Genomic DNA, 16545 nt, shown 5'->3' on the forward strand with positions numbered 1-16545 from the left:
GTTTTGATTAATTATCCATTTATTTTCAAATTACTATATAATAATATATGAGAATGTTAAAATATTAAATGCAATGTTAAAATATTAAATGCTTTAGGTGTTTATATAGGCTTATATATGTATGCTTGATGTCTAAATATTAATCTTTGGTTTTACTCATTATATTAAAAAAAAAATTTTTTTAATATATTATTTCTATGTTTTGTATTCTATGTAGACCCCTGACGCAGGTGCTAGTCACCGAAACACGGCCCGTGTCGGGTCTTTTTGTCAAGGCTCATTCATTAAAGAACTGTGTTCCATTTTTAAAGGCCCGTGGTGCTGTTTTTTTTGTTTGGACTTTAGTTTGTACTTTGTTCCCTCTCTTTTGTTATATCCATAGCATGAAGTGTTGCCATGATTTGGGTTTCTGCCAGGTACTTGTGATCTGGCTTGGCCACTGTTGGAAACAGGATACTGGGCTAGATGGAACCATGTAAAAAAAAAAAAATTAGGTCTAACCTAATAATTTCCTTTCCATTAGTCCTTCCCACTATTCCAGAACCTGTAGAAATTTTAAAAGCAATCCCCAGAGTGGGTGGAATCCTGGCGCCACCACCCTGAGGACCAAAGCCCCAAAACTGGCTTCCAAACACTCTGCAACTTCCACCCTGTAGTGTTCTGTAAAGGTATGGCAGAGTCGACCATGTCGCCATCTTGCAAATATCCACCAGAGACAGTAAGGTAGTCTCCGCCCAGGATGTCACTCTAAACCTCGTAGAATGAGCCCTCTAGGCCTGCTTCCCTGCAAGCACACAAGCTGAAGAAATTGCCTCCTTCAGCCATCTAGCAATTGGAAGCCAAAAGGCCAAGCCTTTGCTTACTAAAAAGTACAGTCTGTCCGATCTGCAAAACTCAATTATGATTTCCAGATATCTAATGAGGACTCTATACACATCATGAAGCTTCAAGGAAGAATACCGAGCACCTTCATCCTCTCTGCAAAAGGACAGAAGCTCCACAGATTGGTTGGCAAAATGCCAATACCACTTTCGGAAGAAAGGAAGGAACTGTGCACAGGGAGACCTAAGCCTCAGAAAAGCGGAGTAAGGGATCTCAACAAGCGAGAGACTGAAGCTCCAAAACCCTACCTGCCGACATAACCGCCATCAAGAATGCTGTTATTAGAATAAGATCTTTCAAGGAGGCCTTCCCGACTGGCTCAAAAGGAGACTTCTGGAGAGCCCAAAGGACTAAATTAAGGTTCCACTCTGGCCACAGCATACAAAAGGGAGGCTGCAAGTGGCCTGCTCCCTGCAAGAATCGAATGATATGTGGGTGAGCCGTAAGAGATGACTTTTTTTAGTTGGCCTCTGAAACGAGCCAAAGCCGCAAATTTGAAAGTGCCACGCCCCTCCGAGAGAAACTGCATTGGCTTCCTGTCAAGGATCGAATCACCTTTAAACTCTGCTCTCTAGTTCACAAAATCCTATATGGTGAGGTACCTGGCTACATGATAGATATCATCATCCTATCTCTCAGGAATACTTTCAGGCTCTCCCGTTCATATCTTAATCTTCATTATCCAAACTGCAATGGCATCAAGTACAAATCTACGTATGCTAAATCCTTCTCTTTCATCAGTACTCAGCTTTGGAACTCTTTGCCGAAAACCATAAAAACCATCACCAACCATCTAACTTTCAGGAAATCACTAAAGACCATGTTATTCGGAAATGCTTAGCCTACGGCCTCTGTATGTGTCTCCACTGTTGGATGCGCATCGATCTAGAGACATTTTCGACACACTCCCCTTCCTTCTTCCCTCCTGGTTTCCCTACTCCTTCCGCCGATTCCTACTCTTCCCCATTATCACTTGTAGATTTTCCTGATGTATTAGCTTCATTTTACTGCATTGGCGTTTGCCTCTGTGGTCTGCTGTAAGCCAGATTGAGCCTGGCACTGTTGGGAAACTTTGGGGTACAAATGAGATAATAAATAAATAAACCTGAACATTTAGAGAAACCAATGCCAATCCTTTCTGATGACCTACCTGTAGAAACTCTAGGATGCGCATGATCTGTGCAGAAAAGGGAGAACGGCAGAACTCAGAACACCAGCCCTCAAACATCCTCCACACCATCGCATACTCCATGGATGTACAGCATTTCCAAGCCTGAAGCAAAGTTGCAATCACTGAATCAGAATAATTTTTTCATCTCAATCGATCCCTTTCAATGGTCAAGCTGTAAGACCAAAGGGGCACGGACCTTCCATGAGCATCGGACCCTTGCTTCAGTAAGCCGTGTACCTGTGTCCAGCAGTGTCTGCACACCATGGCCTCTGCAGCCAATCCAAGACTATGATAATTATTTGATCACGATGTAATGTGATCCTTTTCAACATGCGGCCTACAAATCGGCCAAGGAGGGAAGACATACAGTAGATGTGTCTCCAACCAAGGCTGCAGTAGGGCATCAGCTCGCTTCTTTCCAACAGCTAAAGAACTTGGGCACTTTGGCATTCCTTTTCGATGTCATCAAGTCCAGAAGCAGAGAACCCCATCAGTCCACTGAAAACCCTGGCTGGATAGTTCCCATCCTCCAGGTGCCATATATAACACTTTCTGTGCAAACCAATTTACTATGAGCTTTCACTTAAAGACTGAAAATGGATCCCGACATGGTCCATGTTTCGCTGTAGCTGTTTCAAGACACCCGCTGACTGGTCTTTTAAATCTTATAGTGAAAAGCGTTCCTGGAAACAAAAAACTTCAACTCAAAAAACTTGCAAATAAACATAAAACTTAATACTATCCTAAAATAGGCTAACTATATAGTAAGCTAACTATACAGCTGGCTGAACAGGATATCCTTACCTTTATTATCAGACTGGCTCCCTTTTTCTCCAGAATTTGTTCTTTTAATGCACAAAGCTTTTTTGTTGAAAGCAACAGTGAACCCTCAGGGTTCTGCCGCCCGCTCTACTACTACTACTATTTAGCATTTCTATAGCGCTACAAGGCGTACACAGCGCTGCACAAACATAGAAGAAAGACAGTCCCTGCTCAAAGAGCTTACAATCTAATAGACAAAAAATAAAGTAAGCAAATCAAATCAATTAATGTGTACAGGAAGGAGGAGAGGAGGGTAGGTGGAGGCGAGTGGTTACAAGTGGTTATGAGTCAAAAGCAATGTTAAAGAGGTGGACTTTCAGTCTAGATTTAAAGGTGGCCAAGGATGGGGCAAGACGTAGGGGCTCAGGAAGTTTATTCCAGGCGTAGGGTGCAGCGAGACAGAAGGCACGAAGTCTGGAGTTGGCAGTAGTGGAGAAGGAATAGATGAGAAGGATTTAGCCATGGAGCGGAGTGCACGGGAAGGGGTGTAGGGAAGGACGAGTGTGGAGAGATACTGGGGAGCAGCAGAGTGAGTACATTTATAGGTTAGTAGAAGAAGTTTGAACAGGATGCGAAAACGGATAGGGAGCCAGTGAAGCGACTTGAGGAGAAGGGTAGTATGAGTAAAGCGACCCTGGTGGAAGACGAGACGGGCAGCAGAGTTTTGAACCAATTGGAGAGGGGAGAGGTGACTAAGTGGGAGGCCAGCAAGAAGCAGATTGCAGTAGTCTAAACGAGAGGTGACAAGGGTGTGGATGAGGGTTTTGGTAGCGTGCTCGGAAAGAAAGGGGCGGATTTTACAGATGTTGTAAAGAAAGAAATGACAGGTCTTGGCGATCTGCTGGATATGAGCAGAGAAGGAGAGAGAAGAGTCAAAGATGACCCCAAGGTTTCGAGCTGAGGAGACAGGGAGAATGAGAGAGCCATCAACAGAAATAGAAAACGGGGGGAGTGGGGAGGTGGGTTTGGGGGGAAAAATGAGAAGCTCGGTTTTGGTCATGTTTAATTTCAGGTGGTGTTGAGACATCCAGACAGCAATGTCAGGCAAGCACGCTAAAACTTTGGTTTGGATGCAAGGTGAGATATCAGGTGTAGAAAGGTAGATTTGGGAGTCATCAGCATAGAGATGATAGAAAAAGCCATGGGATGAGATTAATGAACCAAGGGAAGAAGTGTAGATAGAAAAGAGGAGGGGACCAAGAACAGAACCCTGAGGTACGCCGACAGGCAGAGGGATAGAAGTAGAAGAGGATCCACCAGAGTGAACACTGAAGGTGCGGAGGGAGAGGTAGGAAGAGAACCAGGAAAGGACAGAGCCCTGGAATCCAAGTGAGGACAGGGTATCGATCTTCAGCGATGTAAGTCAATGACAAGCAGAGAAGATTTTTTTCCCACCCAACTCATGAGGGAGGCTGCCTCCATCGTCATCGGACAGCTGTAGGTCCCCCACCTTGCTTGCTGATAAAAGCCACTGCTGTTGCATTGTTGGAGAAAATTTAGACAGGGGCCCCCACCAGAAAGGGAGCCTAGTCACATAATGCATTCCGTACTTCCCTGAGCTCAAAGTGATTTATCGACCACCGAGACTCCTGTTCCGTCCAGGTGCTCTATGCCAGATAGAAATTGTAATGAGCTCCCCAACCCGATTTGTTGGCATCTGTTATAACTACATCCCATTGTGTTATTGGAAAGGGAGCCACAATGGTCAAATTCCTGGGTGATATCCACCACTGCATATTCCGCCTGGCAACCAGCATCAAAGGAAAATAAAGGTCATATTTCTGTGACATAGGAGATGGTGGCTGAGAAGAGACTCCTGTAATGGTTGCATATGAGCACATGTCCATGGCAACACTTCCATTATCACTATCATTGACCCCAGAACCTGGACGAAGTCCCAAACCCTGGGCCTACCTTGACTGAGAAGACAAATCAATTGAACCAGCTTTAAACTCCTGGCCTCCGTGAGGAAGATCCTCTCCCTTGCTGTGTCGAATAGAATGCCCATAGTCTAGCATCTGCAATGGAGTTAGTCTGCTCTTCGCTAAATAAATCACCCAACCTAAAGACTGCAGAAGATGGACAACTTCATCCATTGCAGCCACACTGTCCAAATAGGAAGACACACAATGAGCCAGTTGTCGAGACACAGGAGAACTCTGATTTCCTGGTAACAAAGGAAGGCTGCCACCTCCACCATAACCTTGGTAAACATTCTTGGTGCCATGATGAGACCGAATTTGTTCTTGTTACGTTGAGAGGTGAGTATAAGGCATTGGGTTTTTTCTGCACTGAGTTTCAGCCGAAAAGCATCCGCCCATGAATGCATGATATGGAGACTTTGGTTGATTTCATTGGAAATTTCCTTTAGATCTTGTTTGAATGGGATGTAGATCGTTATGTCATCTGCGTATATGTATGGGTTCAGGTTTTGGTTTGATAATAATTTGGCCAGGGGTATCATCATTAAGTTGAATAGGGTCGGCGAGAGAGGGGATCCCTGTGGGACTCTGCATTCAGGTATCCATGTTGCTGAAGTAGTCGAGTTAGATGCCACTTGGTATGATCGTGTGGTCAGGAATCCCTTGAACCAATTGAGGACGTTGCCTTCAATTCCGAAGTACTCGAGGATATGTAGTAGTATTCCGTGATCAACCATGTCAAAAGCGCTTGACATGTCAAATTGTAGGAGTAGTATGTTCTTTCCAGTTGCAATCGTTTGTTTGAATTTAGTCATGAGGGTAACTAATACTGTTTCAGTACTGTGGTTGGACCGAAATCCTGACTGGGAGTTGTGGAGTATTGAGAATTTGTTTAAGTAGTTTGTGAGTTGATTGGTCACCAACCCTTCCGTTAGTTTGGTTATTAAGGGAATGGATGCTACTGGCCTATAGTTGGTTAGTTCGCTGGCGCTTTTCTTTGCGTCTTTGGGTATGGGGGTGAGTAGAATGTTTCCTTTCTCCTTTGGGAAGAGTCCATTTTGTAACATATAGTTCAAGTGTTTCATTATGTCTGTTATAAATTGTTGAGGAGCAGATGTCATAAGGTTGTTTGGGCATATATCTAGTTTGCAATGAGATTTGGTAAATCTTTTGAGCGTTTGGGAGATGCTACCCTCTGATAGTATCTTGAAGTTGGTCCATATTCTGTCTGCTGGGTAAATGCCAGGGTCTGGGTCTAGACAGTCAAGGAGTTCAGCATAGTCGATGGTACTGGCAGGTATCTTAAGTCGTAGTTGTACAATTTTCTCGTTGAAGTATCTCACAAGATTGTCTGCTTCTGGTGTGTCTTTACTGTTGGTTGTGATTGGTGTAGTATCTAGTAGTTTATTCACGAGTTGGAAGAGTTTGTGTGTGTCCTTGTAATTTGGTCCAATTACAGTTTTGTAGTATAATCTTTTAGTTTGTCTTATGGTATATGTGTATATTCTTTGGAGTTGTTTCCAGGCATTGAGTGTGGGCTTGTCTTTCTTTTTGTTCCATGCTTGTTCTAACCTTCTAACTTGTGTTTTAAGTTTTTTCAACTCTTCATTGAACCATAGTATTGAGTTCTTTCTATGTGAGGTTCTGATTTTGGTTGGAGCAATATTGTCTATATGGATCTGCATCTGTCATCCCATTCTAAGAGGAATTGGATTGTGTCTGCTTTTGTTGTCCATTCATTGTGGTAGATCTGTTGCCAGAATATTATTGGGTCTATTTTTCCTCTTGTGGTGTAGGTTTTCCATTCTTGTTTATTCGGTAAGTTTTTCGTTCGCCATTGGAGGGAGATGTTTGCTTTATAGTGGTCGGACCACGGTGCGGGTTTCCATTTTGTGTCTGTTAGTATAAGGTTTGAGTCCGGATCAAATTTGTGTGTGACTATGTTTAGTGTGTGTCCTTTGGTGTGAGTTGGCTGCGTGTTTGTCCTGTGAAGATCCCATAGTTGTAGGAACTCTTCACATTCTTGGGTGCCTGTTGAATTGTGATCTTAAAGGTGCAGGTTGATGTCACCTAATATGATAAGATTTGAGGTAGAGACACAAGTGTTCGAGATAAAGTCCATGAAGTGTATTTGGGAGTCTTGCCAGTTGCCTGGTGGTCTGTATAGCAGGACTGCGTTAAGGTGTTCCTGCAAATTGGGGTGATTCTTACCGAGGCAATTTCGAGTTGTGGCAGAATGGATTCGGCTGTGGCTGTGATGGTGAATTCAGATTTGTATATTATGGCTATTCCTCCTCCTCTTTTTCCTTTTCTTGTCCAATGGGTGATTTTGTATCCTGGTGGGCATAAATCTAAGATTATGGGGTCTTTAAGGTCGTGGTTCCAGGTTTCAGTGATGAATAGGAGGAGGTCAAGGTTGTCTGTGGTGATCCAATCTGCTATGATCTCTGTTTTATTTACTACTGATCTGGCGTTTACATATCCCATTTGGATTGGTCAGTAAGGTTCAGTTTGGGACCTGATTGTGTTAATTTTTATTATTTGCCTGCTTTCTTGGTATCTAGTTCTGTTGTGTCCTTTCTTCCCTTTCTGCTGGTTGTTTCCGAATGTATTTGTTTTTCCTTTTTGTTGGTTATTATTCTTTTGGACTGGTGAGCTGTAAATGGGTTGTCTGTAGGGTTTGTGTGTTGTGGGTAGATTGTTGTTTATGTTGGGAGTGGTCCATGCGTGGTAGATTAGGGAAAGGAAGTAGATTATCAAGAGCAATTTGTTGGTATTCACGTTGGCTACATATGGTGATGGTTGATAATGCCTTGTGGTGTTGGTGAATGAAATTTTGTGTGACCCTCAAGCAGTAACAAGTATAAGCATATCTAAGCGTAAATGAGCATATGTTAAGCGATTTTATGTGAACATCAAGCAATATCAACATTAAGCATGACTAAGCATATATAATCATATGTTAAGCGATTTGTGTAAACAACAAGCAGTATCAATATTAGGCATGTGTAAGCATATATAAGCAAATGTTAAGCAGTTTGTGTGAACATCAAGCATATGTTAAACGTTTTTGTGTAAACATCAAGCAGTATCAATATTAAGCATATGTTAAAACAATTTTGTGTGAACATCAGGCAGTATTAATATTTTAAAAAGTTTTCACACTTATCTGAACCAAGCTATTGACACACTGAGCCCCCCCTACGGTGGTCAGCATTTCGCTTACTGATGTTTCAGCGTAGTGGGATCTGTGTACTCTTTGTAACTGAATGTCCGTGTCTGCGATGGTAGTTCCAATTCAGGATCGTGTCGGTTGGTCACGAGGATGCTGCTAAATGTCTCACAGCAGGGCCACAAATTCATGTTTTCGCAACTTGCAGAAACGGGTGTCAGTGGCAAATCCTATTTCAAATTTATCACGTCAGTTTTGTCGGTAAGACGCGATTGTTGTTCTGCCTTGGTTTCCTAGCAGTATCTGGGCTTGAGCGGATGTCGTTGGGCGGCGGTGGAGTCCCTCGAATTGGGTTCCAGTGGCTATGGGCTGACAGTGGAGTCTCTCGATCGGTTCGTGTTTCTCGTAAGATTTTCCGGAGTGGGTTCGTTGTTATGTGCTTAGTCCTAGTTCTGTCACTATCTTGTAAAAAAGGTGCAGGAAGTTGTCTGTTCTACCTAGACGGCAGCTTCCATGGATGCTGTAAGCCCATTCAATTGCAAAAACATCATACTTTTTCTACAGATAGTTATGGAAGAAATCAGGAAGGCTGGATTTCTTTTCCTGTGAGCTTCTGCGTCCACGTTGTCGATCTTATATATATATATATACACACACACACACACTGCGCACTTATGTATTCAGATGGCAAAAATAATGCAGAAAGCTTTAGGGTATCCTGTGTTAGGTGCTAATATGTTCCTAACACAAGAAAAATAACCTAACACAGCTTAGTAAAAGGGCCCCAAAGATATTAAAAGCATTAAACTATTCTATACAGTTTATGTTCTGGTAAATGAAAGAAGATTGTATAGCCATCTAATTTGTTTTTGATTGGAATTGAATTTAGGGCTTCAGATACCAAATCTTGATCCACATAAACATGCTCTGGACCACCAATATGCACAAAAATCTCCATTCAAACAACATTTGTCAGGATGGATTTTTTAACATGTCAAGACTGAGAAAAAAAAAAACCCCAAATCAAAACAGAAATCACATGCCTCTCTCAAAATAGTAACAGTTACAAAGGCTGCCTAAAGGAAGACATCACCAAATTTAATTTTGCGCAGTGTGGCTAGAATTCAGGGATAATGAAATCTATTGCACATAGAAAGCATATTGCATAACCCGATACTTATGTCTCCTTCAATAAACAGAGTCCTAAAATAGTTGTCAATTTCTTGATGAATTCTACAAAAAAAGTGTATATCCAAATCTTTTACCTTTGATCTACATTTAGGATACTCATGATCCCCAGGAAGCACTTTGAAAGAAATAGGCACTCTGTCAGCTCTTCGGTTGACACAAAATGCATCCCATATTGCACGATGGATAGCATTGAAAGTTACATCCAAACCAGTGAGGGTGACAAAGGCCATGGGTCGGCAGCATAATTCCACAGGAAAATCCCACCGCATGGGACTCATCTTCAAATCCTTACAGCAACTCTGAAAAACAAATATGTGCTAGAAGTGAATATTCATACAGCATTTTACAAAAATAAACCTGTGTTTTATAAAATACTGTATATATACTTTTTACAAAAATAAACCTACTGTGTTTTATAAAATACAGTTCTCTCATTTAAAGCTGTATATATACTTTTTACAAAAGAACCACACAAAAGTTAGTCATTGCTGCGATGCTTTCATTTATTCCCACCTCATTAGGGGGCCCTTGTAGCAAGCCGCATTAAGCACTAACGCGCACTTAGGGCTTCTTCTTTTACAAAGCTGAGCTAGCGATTTCCGAACAGCAAATGAGAGGAAGCCCATAGGAATTGAATGGGCATCCTCTCATTTGCCACACTGAGAATCGGTAGCAAGGCTTTGTAAAAGAAGCCCTTAATGCAGGAAAAATGCCAAAACTAAAGGAGAACATTTTAGCATGTTGTGTGTGCTGCGCTAGTTTTTTGCCATCTTTTTTTTTTTCAATTTTGTGTGGTGGTGGTGGTGGGGGGGGGGGGGGGCAGATCAAGGATAGAGAATGGGCGTGGAAATTCTATTCAGCTGGTCAACTGACATTACTGCCATAACGAGCCCTTAGTGCTTCCTAAACAGGAGGTGGTAAGTGCTCCTGTGTTAATTTTTTTTTAATGGCTATGCGCTAATGCTAACATCAGCATATCTCCACATACTCAAAAAATAGAAAAATTCCTCTTTTATAGCTGCACTAAAAATGGGCTTAGTATGCAGGAAAGACTCGTGTTGGGACGCACTAAGGTGGACAAAGCAATGGGGTTGGATGACACACATCCAAGGGTACTGAAAGAATTTAGGAACGTTCTAGCGGCTCCGCTAGCTGACCTTTGAAATGCTTCTCTAGAGTCGGGAATGATCCCGGAGGACTGGAAAACAGTAAATTTAGTTCCTCTCCACAAAAGTAGAAGTTAAGGAAAAGATTGGGAACTACAGACCAGTAAGTCTGACTTCTGTGATAAGTAAATTCATGGAAAATTTTAAAACACAGAATAGTAAAGTTTTTGGAATTCAATGGATTACAAAACATGAGGCAACATGGTTTCAGTAGAGGCAGATCTTATCAGACAAATCTGATTAATTTCTTTGACTAGGTGACGAGTGAGTTGGATGGTGGGAGAGTGCTAGATATGATGTATTTAGATTTTAGCAAAGCCTTTGACATGGTTCCACATAAACAACTAATTAAAAAAAAAAACTGAGTGCCCTCGGTATGGGCCCTTAAATGACTGACTGGTTGAGTGGAAGGCAACAAGAGGGTTGTAGTAAATGGAGCTCATTCTGAGGAAAAGTCATAGGATAGGAGGCAATGTTCTTCTGTGGATTATTAATTAGTTATTGGATAGAGGGTAGGGTTAAATGGACATTTTTCTCAATAGAGGAGGGTGAATAGAGGAATGCCGCAGGGATCTGTATTGGGACTGGTGCTATTTAACATATTTATAAATGATCTGGAAATCAGAATGACAAGTGAAGTGATTTAATTTGCAGATGACACAAAACTATTCAAAGCTGTCAAAACACATGTGGACTGTGAAAAATTACAGAAACTGGAAGACTGGGCATCCAATGGCAGATGAAATTTAAAGTGGGCAAAAGCAAAGTGATGTACATTGGGAAGAATAATTCAAATCATAGTTACCTGATGCTAGGGTCCACCTTAGGAGTAAGCACCCAAGAAAAAGATATAGGTGTCATTGTAGACAACATGCTGAAATCTTCTGCCCAGTGTATGGCGGCGGCCAAAAAAGAAAGGGATGGTAAATAAAACCAAGAATATTATAATGCCTCTGTGTCACTCCATGGAGGGACCTCACCTTGAGTATTGCGTTCAATACGGCGGAACTAGAAAAGGTTCAAAGAAGAGCAACCAAAATAATAAAGGGGATGGAACTCCTCTCATCTGAGGACAGGCTAAAGAGGTTAGGTTCTTCAGCTTGGAAAGGAGATGTGGTGGGATATGATTGAGGTCTACAAAAGCCTGTATGGTGTAAAATGTGTAAAAGTGAACTGATGTTTACAAGACAAGAAGATACTCAATTAAATTACATGGAAATATTTTTTCAAAGAATACGTAAGCTCTGGTTTGTGTAACTGAGTTTAAAAAAGGTTTGGACAAGTTCCTGGAGGAAAAGTCCATAGTCTGTTATTCAGATAAGACATGGAGGAAGTTGCTGCTTGGCCCGGGATTGGTAGCATGGAATGTTGCTACTATTTGAGTTTCTTCCAGGTACTTGTGACCTGGATTGGCCACTATCGGAAGCAGTATACTGGGCTAGATGGACCACTGGTCTGACCCCAGTATGGCTATTCTTATGTTCTTATGCAAGGTACAATTATGCCTTACCTGCTGATAATTTTCTTTCCTTTAGTCGCAGCAGACGAATCCAGGAACTAGTGGGTCATGTCCATCTACCAGCAAGTAGAGATAGAGATAATGAATTGAAGGCAGTGATACCAGAAGGTTAGCTCCTCCTTCATTCAGTATATGTCTCCTCATAACGCAGGATCATATAAGCAAAAAAATGCCCGAAACCTTCCTCACCGAGGAAAACAGAACAATCCTGTCTGAAGACCAAGGTGTAGTCTGAGTTTGGACTGCTTCTCTTCTTATTATAAAATTGTTTTTGAAAACTAAGAGAGATAACAGAGAAAACTATACAGCAAACAGGAGGGATTCTGGATTCATCTACTGCGACTAAAGGAAAGAAAATTATCAGTAGGTAAGGCATAATTTTACCTTCCTTAGCCTCTGCAGCAGATGAATCCAGGAACTGGTGGGATGTACCAAAGCAATCCCTAAAAGGGGTGGGAAGCCGTCACTCCCCTAGATAAAACTGTCACACTAAAAGAAGCATCCAACCTAGTGGCCACGTCAATCAAACATATAAACGGCAAGTGACCGACTCACCTGCAAATGCGCAGTACAGACTTCCCTCTGCCCCGCCCTCGCGTCAAGACGTCATGACGTCAGAACAGAGAGGGAAACGGAGTCGGACTGTCGGACGCCGCCACCTGGAAATGAACATCGCGCAAACCAACCTCCACCCTCCCCCCCATCCCCGCCGCCACTCTGGCCTCTCACCTCCGTGTGGAAGAGCTGCAGGCAGCAGCAGAGCAATCTGCTGCTGCCTGTAGCGCTTTCACACGGGGGTGAGAGGCGCTGTCAGGTCAGCGCAGGGGGCCCGGCACGGAGGGGGGAGGGAGCGGCTGCGAGGAGGGTAGCTGGACATCGGGGGAGGGCAGGGGGGAGAGGGCATGGTTGCTGGACATGGGGTGAGAGCAGGGCAGAGAGGAGGGTTGCTGGACATGGGGGGAGGGGGGAGGCCAAGGGAAAGAGGAGGGTTGCTGGATATGGGGGGGAGGATCGGTGGACGGGGTGAGGTCAGGGGAGAGAGGAGGGCTGCAATACTCGCCCATTTTTATGGGCTTAACAGCTAGTTCTATAATGCTGTGAAAAGGTGTGCAGCGAGGCCCAAGAAGCCGCCCAACAGATTTCACCGAGGGACAGAATTCCTCTCTCTGACCACAAAGTCGCTTGCATCCTCGTGAAATGGGCCCTCAGAGCTTCTGGCAGGACACGGCTGTAAAGAATGTAGGCAGAGGCAATGGCCTCCCTAAGCCACCTGGAAATAGTTGCCTTAGACGACACATTCCCCTGGCGAGGCCCAGCCAGCAGAACAAAAAGATGATCTGAGCAACGGAACTCATTAGAGACACGAAAAATAATAACGTAGAACCTGCCGAACATCCAGGAGATGCAGGTCCACAAATTCTGAAGGATAATCCGCCTCTCAAAAGGAAGGAAGAGAGAGAGGCTGGTTGAGATGAAAAACTTAGACCACCTTAGCCAGAAATGATGGAACCGTATGCAAAGCCACATCTGACTCAGAAAACCGCAGAAAAGGATCACAGCACTAAAGGGCCTGAATCTCTGAGATTCTATGTGTTGACGTAATGGCCACCAAAAACACAGCTTTGAGGGTGAGATCCTTGTCAGAAGCCCTGCGCAACGGCTCAAAAGGCACCTTCTGCAGAGCCGGCGAGCCAAAAGGAGGATCCAGGGCAGGCAGACCCAGCAAAGAGGTGGGCAACAGTGCAGAACCCCCTCTCAAAATACGCACCACATTCGGATGCGAAGCCAGAAAAGAGCCCGACACCACCCTCTGATAACAAGCCAAAGTAGCCACCTGTACTTGAAGAGAATTATAGGCCAGGTCTTTCTGTAAACAGTCCTTCAAAAAAGCCAACAGACGAGGAACAGAGGCCTGCAGAGGTGACCAAGAGCGAGATACACACCACCCCTTAAAGGCCCGTCATACTCGAGCATATGCGGTCGATGTAGACAGCTTACAAGCCCGAAGTAAGGTAGCTATTACTGTGTCTGAATAACCCTTCTTCCTCAAAACGTGACCTCTCAAGAATCAGGCCGTAAGACCAAAGCAGGAGGGATCCTCCATCTGAATCGGGCCCTGGTGCAGGAGGCTGCGGCTCACCGGGAGTCGGAAGGGAGGTTCCAGCAGCAGACGCACGAGATCTGAATATCATAGGTGCTGAGGCCAGTCCAGAGCCACCAGAATGGAGCGACCCCATTGGTGCAGAATCCTGTGAAGCACTCAACCGATGAGCGGCACAGGAGGGAAGACATACAGCAGAACTCTCTCCAGCCAGGTCTGCAGCAGAGTGTCTAATCCTGCGGACCCAAACTTCTGTAGTCAACTGAAGAAGGTGGGTGCGTGGATTAAAAATTGGTTAAGAGAGAGAAAACAGAGAGTAGGGTTAAATGGTCAGTATTCTCAATGGAGAAGGGTAATTAGTGGGGTTCCCCAGGGGTCTGTGCTGGGACCGCTACTTTTTAACATATTTATAAATGACCTAGAGATGGGAGTAACTAGTGAGGTAATTAAATTTGCTGATGACACAAAGTTATTCAAAGTCGTTAAATTGCACGAGGATTGTGAAAAATTACAAGAGGACCTTACGAGACTGGAAGACTGGGCGTCTAAATGGCAGATGACATTTAATGTGAGCAAGTGCAAAGTGATGCATGTGGGAAAGAGGAACCCGAATTATAGATACATCATGCAAGGTTCCACGTTAGGAGTCACAGACCAAGAAAGGGATCTAGGTGTTGTCGTCGATGATACGTTGAAACCTTCTGCTCAGTGTGCTGCTGTGGCTAAGAAAGCAAATAGAATGTTAGGTATTATTAGGAAAGGAATGGAAAACAAAAATGAGGATGTTATAATGCCTTTGTATCGCTCCATGGTGTGACCGCACCTTGAATATTGTGTTCAATTCTGGTTGCCGCATCTCAAAAAAGTTATAGTGGAATTAGAAAAGGTGCAGAGAAGGGTGACAAAAATGATAAAGGGGATGGGACGACTTCCCTATGAGGAAAGGCTAAAGCGGCTAGGGTTCTTCAGATTGGAGAAAAGGCGGCTGAGGGGAGATAAGATAGAGGTCTATAAAATAATGAGTGGAGTTGAACAGGTAGATGTGAAGCGTCTGTTTACACTTTCCAAAAATACTAGGACTAGGGGGCATGCGATGAAGCTACAATGTAGTAAATTTAAAACGATTCGGAGAAAGATTTTCTTTACGTGTAATTAAACTCTGGAATTTGTTGCCAGAGAATGTGGTAAAGGTGGTTAGCTTAGCGGAATTTAAAAAAAAAGATTTGGACGGCTTCCTAAAGGAAAAGTCCATAGACCATTATTAAATGGACTTGGGGAAAATCCACTATTTCTGGGATAAGCAATATAAAATGTTTTGTACTTTTTTGGGATCTTGCCAGGTATTTGTGACCTGGATTGGCCACTGTTGGAAACTGGATGCTGGGCTTGATGGATCTTTGGCCTTTCCCAGTATGGCAATTCTTATGTTGGCGTTCCCCCGGGACGCCATGAGATCCACCTCCGGTGTCCCCCATTTCAGACAGACCTGATGAAACGCTTCCGTGGACAGCTCCCATTCCGCCACATCCAAGATGTGATGAGTAAAAAAAATCCACTCACTGGTTGGCATGACTTGTGATGTGAGCTGCAGACAGACAAAGCACGTGGCGCTTGGCCCATTCTATGAGCTGACAAGCCGAGGCGGCCAACCCTCAACTCTGGGTGCCACCTTGTCGATTGATGTAAGCCACTGCTGTGGTGTTGTCCAAGAGGACCTGGACCGCCTTGCCCAACGACGAGTCCTGAAAGGCTCTCAGAGCATAAACCACAGCCCGCAGCTCCAGGCAGTTGATCAGCCAGGCTGCCTCCTGTGTCGTCCATTGCCCCTAGGCCTGAAGATAAAGACAATGGTCACCCCAACCCAACAGGCTGGCATCCATGATCATCACCATCCATTGTGCAGCTGCCAAGGGCATCCCCTTCTGCAAGGAGGGCTCATGAAGCCACAAGCTCATGCTTGCTGCGCTCAGGGCAGCCATGGAAGATGCCACCGATATGCCTGGGATAATGGCGACCACCTGCTCAGCAGAGAGTGTTGCAGAAGACACATGTGGGCCCTTGACCATGGCACCACCTCCAAAGTGGCTGCCATCAAGCTAAGCACCTGAACGTAGTCCCAGGCCTGCTGGCTCGACAAGTGCAAGAGGTTGCGCACCTGAGTCTGAAGTTTAAGCCTCCTGCCATCCGACAGAAAAACACGGCCCTGGACCATGTTGAAGAGAACCCCCCAGGTACTAAGTCGGCAAGAGATAGCTCTTCGACAGATTGATCATCCAGGCCAAAGAATGTAACAGGGCCATAACCCAATCAGTGGTCCCGCGACTCTCCTGCTCCAAGTCCATGGTGTACAGTTTGTATAGCGGGTTTTTGGTGGATTTTGGAGTGGAGTGATTATCATACAATATAAAGGAGTAACAATGAGATGTGTACCTGGGACCTTTTATTTAAAGTCCACTACAGTGTCTCCTAGAGTGCCCCACTGCTCTGCTGGGATATCTATGTGGTTAGTCTACTAAGAATGATGCCCCTCTCTCACAATACAACCAATGGCTTGTTTTTGTGCATTTTTCCCTTGGACTATTTTTTTTTCTTTCAGAAA

At 44.0% G+C, this 16545-nt stretch overlaps 1 protein-coding gene across 1 annotated transcript in view; it reads right to left on the reverse strand.

Moving 5' to 3' along the window:
• The window catches only part of TRAPPC11 (trafficking protein particle complex 11), a 179683-nt gene that overhangs the window by 149669 nt on the left and 13469 nt on the right, over window positions 1-16545 (reverse strand). Inside the window, exon 2 of the mRNA XM_030191512.1 lies at window positions 9235-9459. Coding sequence (XP_030047372.1) covers window positions 9235-9459 — 225 coding nt within the window. The remainder of the gene's footprint in view (window positions 1-9234; window positions 9460-16545) is intronic.

Source organism: Microcaecilia unicolor, chromosome 2 (genome assembly GCF_901765095.1).
Source record: "Microcaecilia unicolor chromosome 2, aMicUni1.1, whole genome shotgun sequence".
NCBI lineage: Eukaryota > Metazoa > Chordata > Amphibia > Gymnophiona > Siphonopidae > Microcaecilia > Microcaecilia unicolor.